Source organism: Babylonia areolata, chromosome 24 (assembly GCF_041734735.1).
Source record: "Babylonia areolata isolate BAREFJ2019XMU chromosome 24, ASM4173473v1, whole genome shotgun sequence".
Taxonomy (NCBI): Eukaryota; Metazoa; Mollusca; class Gastropoda; order Neogastropoda; family Buccinidae; genus Babylonia; species Babylonia areolata.
Window position 1 is genome coordinate 17268845 of NC_134899.1, and position 23143 is coordinate 17291987.

Here is a 23143-nt window from a genome sequence, read left to right on the forward strand (position 1 = left end):
CAGTTCACTGAGTAGCCTTTCCCTGGACGGGCCGAACTCAACAAGCGGATTGGCAAAGCAGCTGCACATCCGTGGCCCGCCTGGCAAAGAAGGATTGGGACAATCCCATGCTGACCGTGCCATCAACACCAAGATGCAGGAGCGCCAAACTTGTGTGCTCAGCACTCTGCTCTACGGCAGCAAGACATGGACCCCACTCTTGCTAAGACTGAACTGACGCAGAGGCTCAACACCTTTCACCTGCGCAACCTCAAGAGAATTCTGGACATCACATCAGGCAAGACGGCCATGTACCAAACAATGAAGTCCTCAGTTGACCAGGCAGGCATCTCCAGCATGTTTGCGCTCCTGACGGCCTGGCGCCGCCGTCTGCCGCCGGTGCGGTTCGGCCACGTCAGGCGAATGGATGACGGGTGAATCCCCACTGACGGAAGGACATCCCTTATGGCGAGCTCGCCAGTGGTCCCAGACCCGGCTGCAGGAAGACATGTCCTTCGCTACAGGGACGTCTGCAAACTAGACATGAGAGCAAGCGACATCAGTTCGACCCAGCAGGTTGGGAGGTGGTGGCTGAAGATCGTAACAGCTGGAGAAGGACCATGAAGGCATGTGTCCAGAGGAGCGAGGAGAAGAGAGAACCACGTCCTTGAGAGAGAACAGCACTGGGAAGAGAGAAGAGAGCACAGACGACAGTGGGCAGAATCCGTACCCTCCGCTGAGCTAGGCGCGATTTTCACCTGCGACACTGCAACAGAGCCTGCCAATCCAGAATCGGACTGTACAGCCACAGCAGGCGCTGCAGCTCAACAACTTGAACGAACTAGTAGGCGCAGAGTTCCAGTGTCTCCCCAACAACAACAATATCTATCTATATATATATATGTATCTACATCTATAAATATAAAAGCATGCTTAATTCTTTTGGTAAAGCCAATTACTTTAACTCGCTATTGCCATGCGTATCTCTGTCATTACCCACATTTACAGTACAATGTCAGTTATTTGATACATACACTGTAGCTCTCTCTCTCAGGGTCTCTCTCTCAGGGTTACACATTGTTTGAGTTGGGGCATTTATCCTGAAAACTGGTGTGAGACTGTTACTCTTCTGCTGTACTAAAAAAGGTAATATAACGATACAAATAACTACAGAAGAATATCATTATCAAATATTAGTAGTTAAGTGTTTAGTACAATAATTAATCAGCGACTCCAGGAATACGTAGAAGAAAATAACGTAACTGGTGAATATCAAGCTGGCTTTAAGCGTGGTTATGCAACAGTTGATCAAATGCATGTTTACCCTTTTGGTCTAAATTCAGAAACAATTCGCGTATAATCGTAAACTTTATGTTACTTTTATTGATTTCGAAAAGGTTTTTGACTCTATCAATATAAATTTATAATAATAATAATAATAATAATAATAATAATGGTCTTTATATAGCGCTGAATCTTGTGCATAGACAAATCAAAGCGCTTTCACACCAGTCATTCTCAGTACGCATGCATAACTCTAAAACTGGAGAAACTGAAGACGGCCAACAGTCGAGTGTTTGAATCTGGGTATGCGTAAACAGAGTGGATCCGAAGCCGATCGTAGTGAGCGAGATGGAGTGCAGCCACTGAGATAGAAGGGGCTGATTTGTGAATACATTTATAGCATAGAGTGCTGATCTTGTACTTTATTCGGTGTGAGACAGCGGGGAGCCAGTGGAGATGTTGCAAAAGAGGAGTGATGTGCTCAGATCTTTTCTTTCTGAGGACGAGTCGGGAAGCAGAGTTTTGAATGCGCTGAAGAGACTGAATGGATGAAGCAGGCAAACCAGACAATAGATAGTTACAGTAGTCAAGGCGAGAGAGAATGAAAGAAACGACAAGTCTAGATGTTGCGTCAATGGACAGATATTTCCGGATGGAACTGATGCGCCGCAGTTGACAGTAGCAGGATTGACATGTCTGACTGATAAATTTTTGCATGGACAGTGTGTTGTCAAGGACAACGCCGAGGTTCCTGACTGAACTGGAAAGAGGGATGGATGTACTGCCAAGTTTGATTGTGTCAGTTGTGATGGAAGAGAGTTTCTGTTTAGTTCCTATGACCATTGCTTCAGTTTTGTCTGCGTTCAGTTGTAACTTATTTAGAGTCATCCAATTTTGAATGTCCAGGAAGCAGTTGGATGTTTCTTGTAAGAGCGACGACAGTTTATCGGGGGTATCACTCTTCTGGAGTTGATTGTCATCAGCATAAGAATGATGACTGACATTATGGCGGTTGATAATTTCAGCGAGAGGAGCAGTGTACAGCGTGAAGAGCACCGGGCCTAAAACAGATCCCTGTGGGACTCCATGTTCAGTTTTAACGGGTTCAGACTGGAAATTATCAACAATGACAGACTGGAATCGATCAGTGAGATAAGATTTGAACCAGATTAGAACAGTGCCGTTGATACCAAATGTAAAATGAAGACGGGAAAGAAGGATTGAATGGTCTATCGTGTCAAAGGCGGCTGACAAGTCGAGAAGAGTGAGAAGGGGGATCTGTCCTGAGTCGGACGCTAGCAGTAGGTTATTCAGGATGTGGAGGAGCGTGGTTTCGGTGCTGTGGTCAGCACGATAGGCAGACTGAAATGGGTGGATGAGATTGTTGAAACAAAGGTGATTGTTGGCCTGTATTGCTAAAAAAAAAAAGGTATTAGTGTAAAGCTTTTAAAACTGATGTGTTAAGAGGATGTATGATGTTGTTAAAACAAGGATAAAATCAGGTGATAAACTTACTGATTATATAAAATGTACAAAAGGAGAGAAACAAGGAGATGTCTGTAGTCCTATTTTGTTTTCTATATTCATAAATGAATTATCATTGGAAGTAATTGAGAAGGGAAGACATGGCACTATGTTTATAGTTGATTATTTTGAATTATTTATCTTATTACTAGCTGATGATATGGTTTTGCTTTCAGAGACAGTTATTGGTTTACAAACACAGCTCAACAACTTAAGAAATGCAGCTTATAAAATACAGTTATGTGTAAATTTGAACAAAAGTAATATTGTAGTGTTTAGAAAGTGAGGTTATTTGGCTGCGAGGGAATGATGGGTTTTTGATGGTATTGATTTATCTGTAGTGAATGTATATATATATATCTTGGAATACTTTTTTTTCAACCCGTTTGAATTTTATATCTGCTCGTAGAGATCTGTCCAGTAAAGTAAAGAATGCATTGTTATTTGTTATACTGCAGAAACCGTATGCATTGAATAATAATTATCTCGATCTCTTTCTAAAACTTTTAGTTAGCCAAATTCAACTTGACCCATCAGTTGTACATTATAGCTCTGAGTTTCGGGGTTTAGACAGTAAAACCATAGTACATTACTGACTGATGAGTCTGTGCATTTGTTTCGGCGCTAAAAAATTTTTCTTGGAGTTAACAATTATGAGAACTGACGCCAAATCATCCAATATATGGAGAGACAGATAGATAACCCATTTGTATAAATTCTACAGTAAGATGTATCAGGTACTGGTTAAAGCTGCAGAGGACAGAATTATGCCAGACTACCAAGAAAGGCTTACGATATGCTGTATAGTTTAGCCTGATGTGAAGGGAAAAATTAATCAGTCGGGATTCTAATATACGAACATGTCTGTTCAGTTTGAACTTGGTCTAGGATATGCATGGGTTTATCAAAGGCCGGGTGGGAGAAGAATATGTATTTGTGCGAACTCAGTTTTCGTCAGTCGACTGATACTAGACAGCAGATGGCAAAGTTGGGAAAGCCATATCGGGTTAAGTAAGAGCCGGATTTGAATTATACGGCAGAGTGTATTCCTCAACGTATTCAATGCCAAAACTTGAGGTCAGTATTTTTTGCTAAATCTTGATCGACATTTACGATATGTTTTGACAAGGTTTAGATTCGGTATTTCACAAATTAATACTCATTCTCACTGGTTATCGCTATAAACATAACAAGAATTCTAATCTGCTGTGTCCATTGATGTGTGAAGTTTCAACTGAAGTTGAAGTCTACTTAATTTGTTTTGGCCCGGTGTGCCCCGTCAGTGCTGAATGGTTTTCGTGTGAAGTTCATGCCAAAGAAATACTCACCATGCAGAGCCATGCTTGTTCCGTCTGGGTCTATTGGTGGCATCTAATAATGAAAGCATTATTCGAAATTTAGCACTGTACCTTTATAAATCATTTCAGTTAAGAGAGACAATTGTCTTAATTATTTTTTGTGTGTCACAGTTGTATTTATTTTCGACGGACCTGTGGTGTGTGTTTAATTCTTGGTTTGATTATACAGTTACGTTTTTTCCCGTCTTCATATGTGGCTATAGGGCCTTAAATGAATAAAATATCTGAATCTGAATTTCAGTGAATCTCTCTCAGGGTCTTTCTCTCTCATCTCTCTCTCAGGGGTCTCTCCCTCTCGCTCTGTGTGTGTGTGTGTGTGTGTGTGTGTGTGTCGCGCGCGCGTGTGTGTATGTGTGCGTGTGCCGTGCGTGCTGTTCTGCGTGCGCCGGTCAGTTTGAGTGACACCCGCCCCCCAATACACACACATCCATACATAAATACACACACGTATACTCGCTGCCGAAGGCGTTCTGGGTTCGTCGACAAATACATACTGATGAACAGACTAAGATAATCATACAGAGGAGGGAACACTGAGACATGTTTCGAAAACAAAACAAAACAAAACTGGTCAATGGGAGGGAAAAGCATGGACTGTGTGTGCCTCGTACCCAGGAGAAGGGGGTTAATTCTCAAAGACGACGATTGACCAATCGGATATCCCGTGTCAAGCAGCGGGTTTCAAACGAAAGAAGGGAACAATTTTATCAACGTGACAGATAAAATTTCTATTATCGGTAAGTATTTTTGCTTTGACTATGCATTGACACTGAAACGTACGATTACAGGACACCAAAGATCGATTAAGTAGTTATCGAAGTATATCAGGGATCTCTTTAGAGTCATCGGATATTTTAGAACAACAAAAGTTCACGCACAGATTGCTGAGGTAACGATAAGGATCCAAATAAAATGACACACCAGATAATCAAATCACACCGATACCGCCAGATTTGTAGCGGTAGTCTGTCATTATAACCAGATCTGTTCAGGATCAGGATTTGGGGCGTTGTTTTATACAACTTAGCCATTTTAGGCTTTTTATGCCCCTTCAGATTTACTCCTTTACATTGTTGGTCAGGTCGTTGACTAGCTCAGTCGTTTTATCCATCAAAGTCATATTTCGTTTTTGTCAGTAACTCGTGTTTATCTATGAGGTTCAAGTATTTATACTGGACGCACGTTTGATATTGTTTGTTAATTTGTTCCAATAATTTGTTACTCTGTTACTAAATGTAAACTTTCTGAGATTTGTTCTGGAATACTGTTTAAATATTTTGTCTGTACTGTTTCTTGTAGCGTCTACCTTTGGAGTACAAAAAAAGCATGCTTTGTTTACATCGTCAAACCCATTTAATATTTTGTATGTCTGTATCAAGTCCCCTGTTACTCTTCTTGCTTTAAGTGATGGTAGTTGTAAGTACATTAATCTTTCTTGATATGAATAATCTTTCATGCTATAAACCAGCTTTGTTGCTCTTCTTTGAGCCCTTTCTATGGCTTGGACTGTTTTATTTGCGTTGGGTATCATACAGTGTTTCCATATTCTAGGATAGGTCTAACTAATGTTTTATATAACCTTAAGAAAGTAACCTTTTCTATAAATGTAAATGCTCTTTTTATTATTCCAATCATTCTGTTCGCTTTGTTTATACTATTTGTTATATGTTTGTCAAATGATAAATTTTTGTCAAATGTGACACCTCAGTCTTTTTCCTCATCACATTTTGATACTTTTATTTCTTTGTCTCCGATTTTCATTATGTATTCTTTCTCTGGGTTTGATTTCCCAATATGAAGTACTTTACATTTTTTAGCATTAAAATATAGATTCCATGTGTCTGACCATTTTACTAATGCTTCAGTATGTTGAAACATGTTGTGGACATGAGATTTTTTTAGGCATCAGAATCAAACCATTTCTCAGAGTCAGATACACAGACATCTGGGCCTTTCTTGCAAGTTGTAGGTTAGTGACTGGAACACCACCGCCACTTTCACCTCCACCATGATCACCAAAAGACAGTCTGGATCAGTGCTTTAGATGTGCCGGTCTCAACTGGCTGAAGTCTTAAGCAGTGTTGAACAAAATGAACTGCACCCAGACGACATGCACCAGCCAGACTTCAACTCAGTTCAAGACCTCCGAGCCACTTGTTAAACATAGTTCTACTATTAGTTGTACAATTACTTAGTAGAAAAGATTAGTATCTCATACCTTTTGTTTAATTTTTAAACAAAACATTGCTGCAATGATGCATGCACTTAATGAAGCTCCTGGCGGAGTAGCAGTCTTTGTGTTATTATTTTTGTTATTATATGATGATGGTTATTATTATCAATCATTTTGTTGTAGTTTATATATTTTTCATTTAGTTTTCCAAATGTAATTTTTTTTTCCAGCTGGGCCCAACATTTTCACAGAATCACAGAAATATTTGGCTATTGGCAAGAAGCCTTTTGCCCTCGTAATAATGTCCAGTTATATAATTTTGGATCACTATATAGTGAACTGTTCCAGGGTTTAATCAGGCATGGTGTATACTAATTACTACATTTATTTCTGACTCATTAAAGATTTAAATCGATGGAAAATACATGGTCCTTAAAAGTATTGTCAATTTGGTTTTTGAAGGCGTTTACTGATGATGCATTGATGGTGTCAGAGGAAAGGTTATTCCACAGATTAATGATACAGTTAGTAAAAAAAATTGTGGAACTGGTTAGTGACAAAGTTTGTCTTGTTAAGTTTAAAGTTGTGCCCTTGAGTCTTATCAAATTTAGCTAAGGGAACAGGGAAGAGGTAGTGCGGGGATCATAAATATTGTGCATGATCTTGAATACTTCAATGAGATCACCTCTTAGTTGCCTAAATTCTAGACTGGGCAGTTTAAATAGAGCAAGACACTCCTCATTTTAAGGTCTCCAGTACCAGTTATACACTTAGTAAATCTGTGTTGAACGCCTTCAATCATATTTATGTGCTTTTTTAAGTAGGGGCACCATACCGAGTTCCCGTATTCAATTATGGGCCTAACTAAAGCTTTGAATAAATGGAACCATAATTTCAGGAGACTTATTTGTAATATTTCTCAAAAGCATACCAGAAATTTGATTTCCTTTTTTCACAATATTACTTATATGTGTATCAAAGCTTAATTCTGTGTTCATGGTCATGGTGACCCCCAGATCCTTTTCAGCAGTTGTACTATCCAGTACACGAGTTGATCCATTCTCTTGTATTACGTAATCATAATGTGGATTGTTCTTTCCGAGGTGGAGTACTTTGCATTTCTCGCTATTAAATTGCAACAGCTAAGTATTTGTCCATTCAACCAGTTTATGTATACACATTTGTAAATGGTCTCTGTCTTCAATATTCCGGATGGCTGAGTAAGCTTTGGTGTCATCTGCAAAAATTTTGACATCACAGTCAACCTCACCAGGCATGTCGTTTATAAAGTATATAAACAGCGTTGGGCCCAGAACACTACCTTGTGGTACAACACTTGTTACCTTTACCTTAGACAAACTACTGCCACTGACATAAACAAATTGGGATCTACCATTGAAGAATAATTTGATAATTGATTATTCATTAGCGATTATCCATAGTTATTCTGTTCTTGAACTGTAACTTAGTTTTTGTAAACATCAAAATATGACTGGGATTAATTTATGTACAGTTTCAATTTGGATATTGTTTTGTGCAGCAGAAGCAATTTTTCAATAATCTGCTGGGAAAGAGGGAAAAGCATTGTCATTATTGATATCTAAACCATGAAATGTTCTGTTCGCGTTATTGGATACATATATCTTTATGCAGGAATGTCTGGGAAAGTGATCCCAGTGCGTGTAGCACTGAGGGCTCGACCTTTGATCCCCCGAGAGATGAATGAAGGCTGTCAGACGTGCCTGTGGTACAACTCTGATGAGCCCCAGGTGATTCTAGGGAAAGACAAAGCCTTCACCTTTGACTATGTGTTTTCCCCCAACGACAACCAACAAGATGTCTATGAGAAAGCGGCCCAGAAACTTGTGAAAAGCACATTTAAAGGTAAACAAAAACACTTCTGTATATTTATTTCTCACAAAATAAACCAGTGGCATTGTTAATTTTGACAGTTAGTTGTTTTTCTGGCAAAATAAGTGAGTAAAAATATGAATACATTGGGGCGTGAGAAGTGCCTATCAGTATCACAAAAGCCAAATTACTGGTAAAAATGTCTGCAGACATTATGATTGTGTTTTGTTTTGGATTTTTTTTTTTTTCAAAGACTAGTCTGATAGTTACTGCTAAACAAGTTTGATTATAAATTTATTAATGTTACTGATTAACAGTTTTTAAATGTAGTTGAGGAATAAACTATTTAGCTAATTTATTGTTTAGTTTCTTAAGATTTTGATCTGTTTAACTTTAAGTATCTATTTCTGAATCTGTTTTAAAACGATTAAGGCAGTTTGAACAGTCACAAATAACTGGATTGTTTTAGCTGTGAAAAGCTTTTGCCTTCAGAAAATCTAAGTTCTAAAAAAAAAAAAAAAAAAAAAAAAAAATTTGGGACTGAATATACTAGATAAAAAGAAAGAAGAAAAGGGATTTGATTTTGAGGGTTTGTGTTCGCACCTCTTTCAGGGGTTTTGTGTTAGCACCTGTTTCAAAGTCTGTATTGCTGAAGTCAAATACTGAGATGAAAAGATTCAGAACAATGTTTATGTGTTTGTGCATGTGAGCATGTGTGTGCGGGTGACCCTGTGAGCACTCTCTGTGTCCATGAGAGTGTGCGTGTTGCTCTGTGAGGAGTGATAGCAAAGAGACTTCATAAAGATAATTTGCTCCTAGATTTGAGTGAAGAGAGATCCAAAGACTTAGGAGAGAAACAGGATGTTAGATTGTGAATTTTTGAGAACTGAAATCTTAATTATCATGCAGTTTTATAATTTGTGTGATGTCTCAATTTCAGGATATAATGCCACAGTCTTGGCCTATGGACAGACAGGGAGTGGGAAGACATACTCCATGGGTGGCTGTTATGAAGCCTCCCTGAATCAAGATGAAGAGGCAATGGGTATCATTCCCAGAATCCTCAGGGATCTCTTCAATGGCATCACCGAAAGAACTGATTATACTTTTAAAGTCACAGTCTCCTATCTTGAGGTAAAATCATAGTCTCTTATCGGCTCACTTGTTTTTTTTACAAATGAAGTGAGTTGATACAATCACCATGTTTCAGTTGAACATTGTTTTCTGCCTACCAGCAGCATCACATCACAAGTAATATGTTTTTGGATGTAGAAATCATGGATTTTGCTTTAAAATTATTTTCAATTGATCTCATGAACATAATTTATATTTCATATACATCATACATTATACAACTTATTACAAGCAATGAAGCATTAATCAACTTCAAACAGTTAATAGCATGTCCTGTTTGAAAACATTAACACTGGAAATTAAAAAAGTTGCTTATACTGTTTTAACCAAGTCAACTGCAAAGGGGCCATTTTAGGGCTGTTGACATTTGAAACACATACATGTTACATAGCTCATCAACAAATTTGATGAGATTACAGTAACTTATTGGCTTATTTGATTTAAATTTTGCTTTTACCCCAAACATATTTACCTATGTGAAGAATTTTTTTAATGCTCTGTGTCATTCTCTTTCACTTTGCTTGCTTTTTTTTTTATTTGCTTTTATTGGCAATGTTTGTTTTTCAGATTTACAATGAAGACCTGTTAGACCTCTTGTGTTTACCTTCACAGAGGCAGCCACTATCGATTCGAGAAGAACTGAATGGAGAAATAAAGGTAAATTCTAACATTGCATGACCACAGATATGAATTTTGCTTTTTAAAATATCTGCTCTCTTATGATGTGATGATTTCAAGTATTTTTGGTGGAACAGTGACCTGGTGGTAATGCATCTATGAGTCCTATATGGGCTGGGATTTTTACTCCTGATTCTACTGGACCTGGAATGGTGGTCTGAATTCTAGTTTGGATGAACGAGGGACTGGTGTTTTATGTGCAGCATGCACTTAGTACACATAAAACCACAGCAAAATATGGGTTAACCCTGGCAAAATGTTGTGCAGAAAGATTCACTTTGGTTGTGAAACAAATACACTTTCCTACAGAAAAAAGGTGATGTACTGTGGTGACATGCTATCTCTGGGAGATAAACCCAAATTTCATACAGAGAAATCTGTTGTGACAAGAAATATACAATATAACAGATAAAGTTTCAAATATACTGGTATATATGATCAGATATATTTTAACAATCCTTTGATTGTGGTGGGGGTGAGACCTTTTTGAAATTATCCAAAAGCAATGATTGCATGTGACAATGTTAAGCATTCTTGCTTTTGGGTTTATTTTTATATTTCATTTTGTTTGATTGCTTTCTGTTGATGTGATTAACTTTTGGTGAAATTGATAATCAAAGGAAAACCATGCACAGCAAAGTCACACACTTATGCACATTTTTGCACAGGTTTTAACTCTTCCCATTCAGAATGGATAGCATTAATAAAAACAAAACAAAAACAAACACCCCCCCAACCCCCCAAAAAAACCCAAACAAAAACCAACCAACCAAACAAACAAACAAAAAAAACAACAACAAAAAAACCCAAACAAACAAGCAAAACAAAACAACAAAATGAAACATCCTCATTCTTGTTTTATAGAAAAAAGCAAGGTGCTTCATTCCACGTGGTTGTGCTGCTGTGCAGATAAAGGGACTGAGGGAGGTGGTGGTAGGGTCACTGGAGGACACACTCCAGTGCCTGTCCCAAGGGGCGCGGTCACGCACCACTGGTGCCACAGCCATGAACGATACCTCCAGCCGCTCCCACGCCATCTTCACCATTTACATTGAGAAGAGCAAGAAAGAGGATATGTGAGTAGAGCTATACCAACTGCCCCAAGTTCATTGTACTTTGGAACGACTGGTTGTAATTTTTTTTTGAATGTTACGTCAACATCAAAATTGTTCTTTTCACACTCACACTTATCTTCAACTCATGATCACTCACATGCTCATTGTAAACTTTGGTCAGTGAGCTGAAAGTATTGCCCATGTGGTTTACCATAGCAAAACTCATGCAAGGTTGATCAGGTTCTGTTTACACTTATATGTTTTGTGTGGTTCTTACTTCAAGTCCATCAACATGAAACAAGGAAGAGACATACTGTGTGGGTGGGTAAAATGTTTTAGTCTAAAAGTACATGTCTCTGTGAATATCTCCCTGAGTATGTGCATGATTGGACTATGCCTGAAAAAGTGTGTGTGTGATTCAGCCTCCCTCTGTATACAAATTACCATGACACCTTGTGGTACTAACTGTACTTTACCCATGAGCTTACATGTCTGATGGTAAATTTTGCCCACAGTGTTTCATATGGACCTTCAATCTGATGTTATCAGTATTTTATATGTGACATCCTCTGTGTGCACAGGAATGACCACTGTATCGCCAAATTCCACCTGGTGGATTTGGCTGGGTCAGAGCGAGCTAAGAAAACCAGAGCTGAAGGAGACCGATTTAAAGAGGGTCAGTGTTTTATTTGCAAGTTTTAGTACTATGAGAACTGCAGTTATCATTCAGCAAATTTTCAAATTTGTTTGTGACATTTTCGAAGGATGTAAATAACAGTTATGATTCAACAAATTTTCACCTTTTATAGTGTGTTTTACTGAAAGAGAATAACTGTTACTATACTTTTGATGGGATTAGTACCAGCAGTTAGAATAACACTCATTACTCAGTTTTTCAGCACTGAAAACTGAATATGGAAAAGGGTATGTTTGTTAAAAAGACTAAGATAAGCAAAGTTATTTTGTGTTGGTGTTATTGTTGGTAATGCTAGAATAATTTTCATCTGTCTGGGCTCATAATAATTTTGGTAAATAATGTGATACCTCCTCTGAAAATCTGTTGAAAGTTGAAATAGCAGTGTTTGTCAGCTTATTTGCTTGAGCATGGTTTTTGATTGACCTTTCATAACCAATTCAAGAACATAATATCAGCACATTCAATAAAATTTTCCTGAAATGAAGTACTGGACGGTGATATTGTAAACTGAATTGAGTTTATACACTGTACACTGTACAGGTGTAAACATCAACCGTGGACTGTTGGCCCTGGGCAATGTGATCAGCGCTCTTGGGGAGGATGTTCAGAAACGTGGCCACATTCCTTACAGAGACTCTAAACTGACTCGTCTCTTGCAAGGTACAGTGGTGTCTTGCTTATATGATATAAACATGTAATATATGTCTGCCAGGTTTTATTAATATTAATATTGATATCATTATGTGATATTATGTGCCTTCTGTATGGCCCTATGTATAAATTACTAAATGCTGATTTTGCTTTCAGTAACACTGAACAAGACGGGACAAATGATGTGGGCATTATGAAGTAATTGAGCATTGTAAATGTTGAAGTGACATTCATGTAAGTTAAAAGCATGATGATTTTATTATGGGACATTCATGCAAGTTAGGAGCAATATTAACTGAATGCAAACAATTCAGGTCACAAATGTAGAAGGTGTTTGGCTTCATATATATACTGCATGGTGTCAAACTGATGCGTGCTGTGGCTGGTGCGTTTACACTTTTAAACCAAATTTTGAGGCTGACACAAAGGACAGGCTTTGTTTCGGCTGTGCCTCATCCGCCTTTAGCCACTCTTTGCACCCTCCCTTCTGACAACATTTGCTTTGTCATGGCACCAGACTGAGTGAGCCCCTCCTGACTGGCGTACCTGTGTTGTGTTGCTGCAGACTCACTGGGAGGTAACAGCCACACACTGATGGTGGCTTGTGTCAGCCCGGCCGACTCCAACATGGAGGAGACCCTCAACACACTGCGCTATGCTGACCGTGCCAGGAAGATCAAGAACAAGCCCGTCATCAACAGGGACCCGCAGAGTGACGAAATCATGCGCCTCAGACAAGTGGTAACACAGCGATTGTTCCCTGTCACAATTTTTTAAAGTTATAGATGAAAGTTTTTGGCTGCATGCTACATCTGTTCACTTCACAACCCACGTTCTCTTTTCTTTTTTTTTTTTGGTGCCAGGATGACCAAAATTAAAGTGATGTTTATCTTCTTTTCTATATTTGCCATTTAGAAATGAGCTTATCAATGAAGGACTGTTGCTTGCTTCTAAAGAAAAAAGAAAAAAGTCTGTTCATTGAGCAGTACTTTTTGTCCAGCTGGGATGGTACAATTCAAATTATAACTTCTAAACATCAAATCAAATAAGTGCGCTTTGATCTTCTGATACTACCACTCTTGACAAAAAGTAGTCAAAGGGGTTGATAACTGACATGTTTGCTTCAGTTTATCTTTATGACATAATGTCCCTATGAGACGGTCATTCATGTGAAATTAATCAGGATGCAGTGTATGTGCATGTGTCCACACAAAAGTGAAACAATCAGTTAAATAGGAGTGGAATCTGAGTGTGTGTTGAGAGAGAAAGCTTTTGTGTGTGTGTGTGTGCGTCTGTGTCTGTGTGTCTGTTTAATTTTGAAATTTCTTTTGTAGTTCAGGAATAATGTGTGATATAAATATGATTATTGACTCACTTGTGTAAACAAAGTGAGTATGTTTTAACCCGGTGTTCGGTTGTCTGTGTGTGTGTGTGTGTGTCTGTGTCTGTGTCTGTGTGTCCGTGGTAAACTTTAACATTGACATTTTCTCTGCAAATACTTTGTCAGTTGACACCAAATTTGGCATAAAAATAGGAAAAATTCAGTTCTTTCCAGTCATCTTGTTTAAAACAATATTGTATCTCTGGGATGGGCACAAAAAAATAAAAAAAGAAGCCTAATTATATGCAAACTGCATTTACTGTTATATTTATATTTTTGGTATTCTCTAAACTTGGCACTTTGACCTCTTATTCTGACACAACAACAAGAGGAGTCATTATTATCATTTTTTGTTCAAACAGGAACTTCTTTTGCGAAGCATGGAATTTTATTTATTTTGCAAACGTTTTGGTGCAGATAGTAAAAAAGGGAAATTACTCTGTAATTAATGCTAGGGGATTTAATTTATCACAAGTGAGTCTTGAAGGCCTTGCCTCTCTTGTTTCTTCTTATATGAAGAAAATATAGTAGTCACATATTGGTGTCAGTTATGAACAAAGGAGAATTACAGGTGTTATCAAAGATAATTTCCTTTAGAAAACAAGCTTGTTTGCTAACAAGCTAAATGAAAAGCTCTAACCACCTTTATTTCTACATCCATTTCTTTGGCACAGACTAATGACTGAGCCAGTTATTGTGACAATGTAGGTGACAAAGGCCACATCATGTGTTCCAGGTGGAATCCCTTCAAATGCAGCTTCTGTCCAGAGGAGGAGGAGTGGGGGACACCATTTCTGAGTGAGTACCCTCCTTAACCTGTGAGCTTTGATGAAGAACCTGTTTGTCACTCTCAACCCTGTGCTTCCTCTTTGACTTTATTTTTCTCTTTGCAGTTTGGGACTGTTGCTGTTGCTATTTATTCAAGCAGATGCTGGTATATTATTTTGGTTCTCAGTTTTCAGATAATGTTATATTTGGTTCAGTGTTTCGTATTGTTTCCCTGCCTCCCTGCCTTGGTATGGTCTTTGCAGGTGGCTTGTTCGTAAACAACATGGTTTTGACCAAATGTCTACCATCAGTGTTACCAGCTGTTATTTGTAATGTCACATTTCCTTGGTGTTTAAAAAACATTCCTGATGGAGATAATTTTTTCAAAAAGTGCAACATAAAGTTTGGTTAGTATTTTCCACAAAGTGCCACATGAGGTTTGGTGAATAGGTAAAGTGTGGCATTGCGCTTGTATACACTTGTGTGTGCACACACATGCATGCTGTTGTATGTGTTGTTCATCAGTTTGATGTCTTTTCACTGAGAGTGACTGATATTAGATGAAGGGAAAAAAATTACGGATTTGGAAGGGAGAGTGATAGAGAGAAAGAGAGTGTGTTTGTGTGTGTGTCTGTGTGTTGTGTCATGAATGGAATATGGGAGTGGTGGCATAGTGTACATGGTGTGAGTGTAGTCATACTTGAGAACATATGCATGTGTGCTCATCACTACAATGATCACCTCCGCAGAAGCAGCGTGGTGAGTTCGGCCAGTGCGGAGAGCATGCAGGAAGTGTCGCGCCTGACGGAGCGTAACCAGATGCTGGAGAAGGAGGTGACTGAGCTGACACAGGAGCTGGAGCGAGCCATTGACCAGAACACCCGCATGTGCCAGACTGTCATGCAGCTGGAGATGGCCCGCGACAGACTCAAGGCCAAGCTGCGCTCCCTCAAACAGAACACTGGGTTGGTCTATGTGCAAACTTGCATGCACATGCACACATGCATGCACGCATATACGAATGCATGTATGCATACATGCACAACACAGTACATCACACCACAACACAACACACACGCATGCATGCACGCAGACTCACACGTTCACAAACCTTTGGAAATCTTCATGGACCTACTCAGGCATATGGCTTTGGCTTCAGTGCACATATATAGATATAATGTGCAGCAGACTTTCTTTTTCTGTCTGTGTCAGTGAACAGCAGCTCCCACATTAACTCTTTAACTCTTATATACCATTGGGGTGTTATATGTATAACTGTTTTACCCTGCCATTTAGGCAGCCATACTCTGTTTAAGGGGGTCTGCATGCTGGGTATGTTCATGTTTCTTTAACCCACCAAACACTGACATGGATTACTGGAACTTTTAAGTGCATGTTTAATCTTCTGCATGCACATACACATGAAGTGGGTTCAGGCAGTGGGTCAGCATATCATACAATCTGACACAAACACAGTGAACAGCACCACAGCAACACTGGACTACACCACATCACACATCATAAACCCCACCCACCCACACACATTGCATACCCCCAGCCCTTCATCATCTCCCACCCCTTTACACTCACATCATGACAAAGCACGACACACACGACACCACTGAAGCATGGTGGGTGATGGTGATGGTGCAGTGTGGTGTACAGGGTGGACTTTGAACTGCTGAGCTCCAGTGTGGATGTGGATAGCAATCCCCAGATGAAGGAGGAGCTGGAAAAACTGCGCAAGCTGACAGAGAATGTCAAGGAAAGTGATGATGACGAAAATGTGAGTCCTTTCTGCCCTCCCTGTGCATGATGCTGTTAGTCTGTTTCTTCTGTTTGCAATGAATCGTTAACACATTGACAGATGGTGTACTGAATGAAGGTGTTTTGTCAACAGCAGTGATTTGAAAATGTCTGTAAAAATTGTGTGGAACTTGTTAATTCAATTTTTTAAAGTTTTGTTTAAGGTGGTGGTGTATGTATAAAAGGCTGTATATTTTCATTGTAATCCCTTGTTGTTTTTGTGCGTAGATTCTTTTTCTTTTCATTAATTCTTTGCATTAACATATTGCTGGGTCCATGGATTTTCTGAAGAATATGACAAGAAATGAAGTTGTGAGGACTTCTGATTGCCAAGCTGAGCAAACTATTGTGGCACTTTCTGCACTGCCTCGTGATGACGGAAGGAATTAAACACAGGCATCAAATTTGTTTGACTACAGTCATGTGTAAAACCAGTGGATCTTCCAGCTCATAACCCTCCCAAAAAAACAAAACAATCAAACAAACAAAATCTGAAAGGTGTGGGTATATGAACAGATTATGTCTTCAAATTCTGTGCTCCATGGCTAGTTAAACTTAGCTAATTCTGCTCATATCAGATTTTAGTGGTCTATGTCATTGAAAATGGAGCTGGGACTGGGTATATCTCATTTTCTGTTTGATATCAGTGTGCTTGTGAAATAAAACATTTTATCAGCATGTGTGTTTGGGATTCATAAATTGAGACAGCACATGGAATGTATCTGAATTATAAAGCAGTGCCAGTGTGTCAGATTGAGTGTAAATATACATGTGTATGTGAGACAGAGCAGACAAGCACATATGTGTATCTGTCTGTGCATGTTGGCATTCTTCTTTACATCTTTGTGTGTGGAACTCTGTGCACATCATGTTTTTGTTTTGTTTGGTTGTCCTTGAATGTTTATTGGCTGATTATGCAGCTGGCACATGGCTTTTTGATGAATTCACTGGATATATAGATGATATATATCTGCACCACAGAGCAGCTCATCTGGTTATGCTCTTGGGATATTTGTAATAATTGTTCTTGCATTTCTGTACGTATAGATTCTTTTGCACAAACACATAACTAGGAGCAAAAACACTTATTTATATATCCTCATACACACTTATTCGTATGCTCTTACACATTCATAAATTAAAATATAGATGTCTTTTTTTCTGTTCTTTCTTACGCTAATTAGAATTTAAAGTATTAGGTGCATATACATATGGACATGACAGTATAAGGGTATTTGTGTGTGTGTGTGTGTGTGTGTGTGTGTGTGTGTGAAGTGAAGAGAGAGGGAGAGCAAGGAAGAGAGAACACAAAACTCTATTGTGTGTTTTGAAAACAAAGGGAGAATGAGCAAGTGAGAGAAGCAAGATGTTTGTTAAAAAGAATTGAAGAGAGAGCAAGGAAGAGAATCCGGGTGTAATGATGGTTGGTGTTGTAGGACGAGGAGGAGGGTATCTCCGCTGAAGAGGAAGAGGAGGAGGAGTTAAAGGAGGAAGGGGAGGAGAATCAAGTGAGTTCTCACTGATGCAGTCAGCACAATCTATATGCATGTGTTGCTGTGTCCTGTAATGTCAGCACACTCGCTAACCGCTGGTTTGGGGTTTGGTAGTTCTTAGCTGTGTTCTGTTTGTTCCACACTCACATTACATCTGTCTGGTGCACCTTGTAGGTGTTTTGGTAAAGTGATGGTGGATTATCAGATTTTGTTTCTTTTCCTTACCCCCACTGCTAACTGGCCCTTTTAGGGGTTCCTGTTTTTCTTTAGTAGCTAGTTCTGTTTTTTCCATACTCATGTATTTGTGTGTGTAGTGTTGTAGTACTGCTTGCTTTGTTAACTGCATGGTGTGTGTTTGTGTGACTGTGTGTATAGCTGTGTGTGTGAGTACGCGCGCGCGCGTGTGTGTGCGTGCACATGTGTGTGCGTGTGTGCTGTTCCATTGTCTAATTGGTCACCCTCAGCTGGTTTGAGGATTACTAATGCTATACACAGTTTGTTGGACACTCACATTCCTCTGTATTGCACTTGGTAACTGGTCACAGATGCTTGGTTATTTCCATGTATCATTAAAAAAAAACAACACCTTTTCCCAAAGTCCCTTCTGTTAATAGTCCTGTTTTCTGTAGTTTAGTGCTTCATTACATTCAGTTTACATTTGCCCATCTTTGTGCAGCATTGTACTAGTGCTTGGTTTAGTTTCTGTGTGTGTGTGTGTGTGTGTTGTTGTTGTGAGTCACTGTATGTGTCTATTTTTCTGTGTGTATGGGCATCTCTGTATTGTATATGTAAACATTTACAAGTGTGTGTATGGGTGTGTACTACTGCTTCCTTTATTTGCCTTATGAGTATATTTGGTGTGGAGTGTGTGAGGTGTGTCATGTGGTGTGTGACCTTGTTTCTTTGGTAACATACATGATACAATATCAAAACAAAACTAGCACCAGCAATATTAAACAGCAATAGCTGATGTCTATTTAAGTGTTTCAAGGACATTGTAATTTCTAACAACCTTGGAACATTTCTGATTAAAGTTTGATAATGTATTGACATTAGTTCTGTACTATTCCTCCATGTTGTTGTGGTCTTCTCATTTGATAAAGATGCTTTTCAAAAGCAGGAAGGTTTGGTGCGCATTTTGCAAATCAGTGGAGAAGTTCATTCAGTCTGGATCTGAGTCAAATGATTGTATTGTGAAGTATCTTACAACTGTACTAACTGTACTAGTGTGTTGTTTCCTGTTGACTTTCCTAACTTAGGTTGTTTTTTTCTTTTCCTTCTTTTTCCTGTCTGCCCTTCCCCCTTTGTTTCGGGTGATTACTTGGTTTATTTATTTGCTTTGTGATATATGGCTGTGATGGTGGATTGATGATTCTCACTTTTCATATGCAGCTTCAAGATTTCTGTACAGTTTGGAGAGCCAAGTGGTTTTCTGCAAAGTATGTGTGTGGGACTGTAGAGTGTTAGTGTGGCTTTGAGTGTGCAAGACTAGTGTGTATGCATGCCTGCACTTTATTATTTCTCACATACATATCTATTAATTTGCATTAAAAGTTTTTACTGATAAATTGATCTCTTAGTTTGAGTAATTCTTATGCGCATGTTTGCCCTCTCTGTCCTGCTTCATATGGGAAACAATATTTTGCTTGATTTAGTTGAGCTTACCCATGTTAATACATCTGCCAAGAATAATGAACTGAATGTTGTCAGGTGTCTGTGTATCATCATATCATGGCAGTGAAAGTAATGAACAGAGTGTTTTATCATCAAATGCCTTTTTGTCTATAGCAGTGCACGTGTGTGTGTAGTGACTAGTGTGCTAGATCTGAAGAAGCCAGTTGTGTTTGTTCATCAAAGTTTATTCCAAAGACTCGTTGCCTTTTATTGATCTCATAAATCAGAAACTCCTGTAGTTACAGTCATAGTCCTGAATAAAATCAGATATTTTCTCATGTATATCTTGTTTTATGAAATTTGTGCATTTTATAAAACTGTGAACCTATAATGTTTTGGCTCATAATCTGATTTTAGCTGAAAGAAAAGATTTTCTTTAAAAGGATTTTAACAGAAGATGGGACAACATATGAACAAATGAATGAATGTTGGTATTTTCATCAATTTCATGTCTCCAGTTTAGCAGACTTCATCTTTGAATTTTCAGTTTACATTTTAGGGTTTTATTTTTCCTCTTGCCTACAGTATTCCTGCTCAAGTTAGTTTTTAGGAACATGTGCACACCCACAGAAGTAAACATGCACACACACACACACACACACACACACACACACACACACACACACACACACACACACACACACACACACACACACACACACACAGTGATACACATACAGTGATACACAGACAGACAGACAGACAGACACACACACATACAGTGATACACATACAGTGATACACAGACAGACAGACACACACACACACACACACTCACACTCACACACTCACTCACTCACTCTCTCTCTCTCTCTCTCTTACATTCATGTGTATGCACACCAATCCATACCTCACATATCAAAAGTGAAAAGGTGTGATACGAAAGAACAAAACACATACGAGCATGCAGGCAGGCATACCTTGCCTTTCTACCACTCCCCAACACCCACCTACATTGTGGACACACGCATCACATGTTTGTATGCTTGCATTCAACTTCAACACTTAACAGACACATGCAGCCACATATTCATCAAACACTTCAGTTTTAAGCGCCCCTGGACCCCAGTTGCAGACTTTGTACTGGTGAATATTGTTAATTGTTCTTGATATGTAAAATACTCTTAGATATGGCAATCACCCAATGTGATTTTATGTGATCTGTTGATTACTTAATCATGTTCATGTCTCTGAAATTTATATCTTATGTTTGTATTGTGAGCATGAGCAACATGGCCACATGTTAATTCCTCTTTGGAGATAATAAAGATGATTTCCGTATTACAGAAATTCCTCTTTGGAGATAAAAATAAAATTGTCTTGACTTCAGTATTACAAACATCAGTACACTCCCAACCATGATAATAAAATAAACTCCCCCCACCTCCTCCCACCTTCTCCCCTGTTCACTGTGGTGGCACACAGACGGCGGTGTTGCCGGAAACCCCCCACTCGCGGGCCAAGTCAACGGAGCATGTGCTACGTCAGGCCAAGATGTCGCGGGAGCTGCAGGAGCTGAACCAGATCCTGGCCAAGAAGCAGGAGCTGGCCAACCAGATGAACCGCTCCCAGGAGGAGATGTCCTCCATCCGCGCACACTACGAGGTGAGGGGGTGGGGGTGGGGTGAAGGAGGGGAGGGAACTGCCAAGTTTATGCTCGTGGAAGTCGGAGTTACCTCATCTGTGCAGAATGATTAAAAAAAACTGTGAATGTATACATGTTCGTGTAGTGAATGTATGTGTACGAGTGTGAAGGAGGGGAGGGAACTCTGGTGGATGTGGAATTTGGAGTGTCATTATCTGTGCAGAATGTTATAAACTGAAAGTATGCATGTTTGTGAGTGTGAAGGAGGGGAGGGGACTCCTATGGATGTAGACATTGGAGTTACCTTATTTGTGCAAAACGATAGAAAAGAAAAAAACCACTCTAAAAACCTGTGAATGTGTTATATATTTGTGTGTAATGTACACATGTATGTGTATATGTTTTCATGTATATATTTACGTCAACATGGGTATGAATGGTTCTAGGTTTGTCCTGATGGATATAGCTGTGGGGTGAGAGAGAATATTGTACTTATGGAAATTGGTTTGTGCAAACTGCTTTAAACTGTGAATATATGTATACATAGTATGTACATTTTTGAGCTTGTAGTGTATACATGTATGTGTGTCTGTAATGTATGTATGTATGTATGTATGTGTGGATAGGTTGACCCTTTCGCTGCCAGGAAAATAAGATTTAAGTGAAATCTATTTGCCAGGGTTTTTTCACAAAAAACGGGTATAAATTTTCAAAAAATTCTGTGCTCTTTGTTATTGGAGAAAGACCCATAAAAGTATATATTTTCTGAAAGGGAAATGAATAAAGAATACAAAACACATGATGTTTTCCCATTTTATATATTTTTAGTGACATGCTGTTGTTTTGAAATCAGTGTTTTGTTTTTTGTCACATTTTCAACTTGTTCATTACAAACATTAGTCAGGTAATTTGCACTAAAATATCATTTTCTGGACAAATGGATATCTGCACACAAAAAATCATACTAGAACAACCACAATATAAAAAAAAACTGAAAAAGAAATAGATACATAATGCATTGTGAATTCTGCAAGTGATAATATGGATGTGAGGCCACACCCCCTCAGTCTCCACCCCCCTCCTCTTCACCCCTCTCACACGGTCACTTTATCCAGTTCTCATCAGACCGTGTTGGCTGAGTGCCAAGAAAATAGCTCACACTGTGTCCTGCTAAAAATTTGGTGACTTCTATCGTCTGCTAGAGCTGAACAGCCGGTATCACTCACTGATAGTCATATCTTGGCCACTCTCTTGATTGCTCCCTTTATTTTCTATCAAATCGTCCTATAAATGTTCACCACTGTCTTCTTCAAATTTATGCTTCAATTCTTTCTGAGCATCAGCTAAAGAAAGTAATCTTGGTTGATTTAGTTCGCCACAATCGCATGTCTTGGGCACGGAGTCAGTCCGACATTTTGTTGAGCGAGCGAGGAGAGGAGCCAGGCAAAGACTGCAGCCAGTAACCCAACCAAAACATTCAAATAAAGGACTGCCTTATGACGCAGATAGCTATGAATAGAATCTAGAAAGATTCCCCAAGCTAAAGCTACCACTATTTTTGTCAGTGAACTGAATGCAAAGCAGGGAAAATTCAGAATATTTCGATGACGAGTTATCTCATCATTGTGGCAGCGAAGCGTGCATGCTTTCCATGACGAGTTATCTCGTCGTATTGGCAGCCTAGGGGTTAAGGTATGTATTGATGGATATATGTATGTATGTTAAATGTATGTATTGTGTGTGAATGTGACCTGTCCAGTGTGTGCCTAAATCAAAGTAAAAAAAATAGCCATACATGTAAAAGCCCACTCATAGATGGATTTGCACCCAATGAACACGAAAAAGAAAAATAAGAGAGAATGACAGTGCAATGGAGTGCAACAACAGCGTGACTAGCAAAGTGCCAAGTAGCAATGACGAGTGACTGTCTGTTATTCTCCAGGCAATGATGAAGGAGTGGGAGAACAAGGTGAACCAGCTGCAGAAAGAGAAGGAGGAGCTGAGCGCCACTCTGCATGACACCCGCAGCATAGCCAATGCCAGCAAGTCAGT

The 23143-nt window shown here is 39.0% G+C and overlaps 1 protein-coding gene across 3 annotated transcripts in view; it reads left to right on the forward strand.

The window, feature by feature from the left end:
• The first annotated feature begins 4812 nt into the window (after window positions 1–4812).
• The window catches only part of LOC143298710 (chromosome-associated kinesin KIF4A-like), a 35926-nt gene continuing 17595 nt past the window's right edge, over window positions 4813–23143 (forward strand). The window contains exons 1-14 of one of the 3 annotated variants that reach the window (XM_076611612.1): window positions 4813–4882; window positions 7972–8202; window positions 9110–9303; window positions 9871–9960; window positions 10891–11057; window positions 11618–11712; window positions 12274–12393; window positions 12950–13125; window positions 14502–14563; window positions 15283–15498; window positions 16199–16319; window positions 17776–17847; window positions 20932–21111; window positions 23034–23137. In XM_076611612.1, coding sequence (XP_076467727.1) covers window positions 7974–8202; window positions 9110–9303; window positions 9871–9960; window positions 10891–11057; window positions 11618–11712; window positions 12274–12393; window positions 12950–13125; window positions 14502–14563; window positions 15283–15498; window positions 16199–16319; window positions 17776–17847; window positions 20932–21111; window positions 23034–23137 — 1826 coding nt within the window. In that variant the 5' untranslated portion in view covers window positions 4813–4882; window positions 7972–7973. The remainder of the gene's footprint in view (window positions 4883–7971; window positions 8203–9109; window positions 9304–9870; window positions 9961–10890; window positions 11058–11617; window positions 11713–12273; window positions 12394–12949; window positions 13126–14501; window positions 14564–15282; window positions 15499–16198; window positions 16320–17775; window positions 17848–20931; window positions 21112–23033; window positions 23138–23143) is intronic. The other 2 variants (XM_076611613.1, XM_076611614.1) reach the window with 2 other exon arrangements.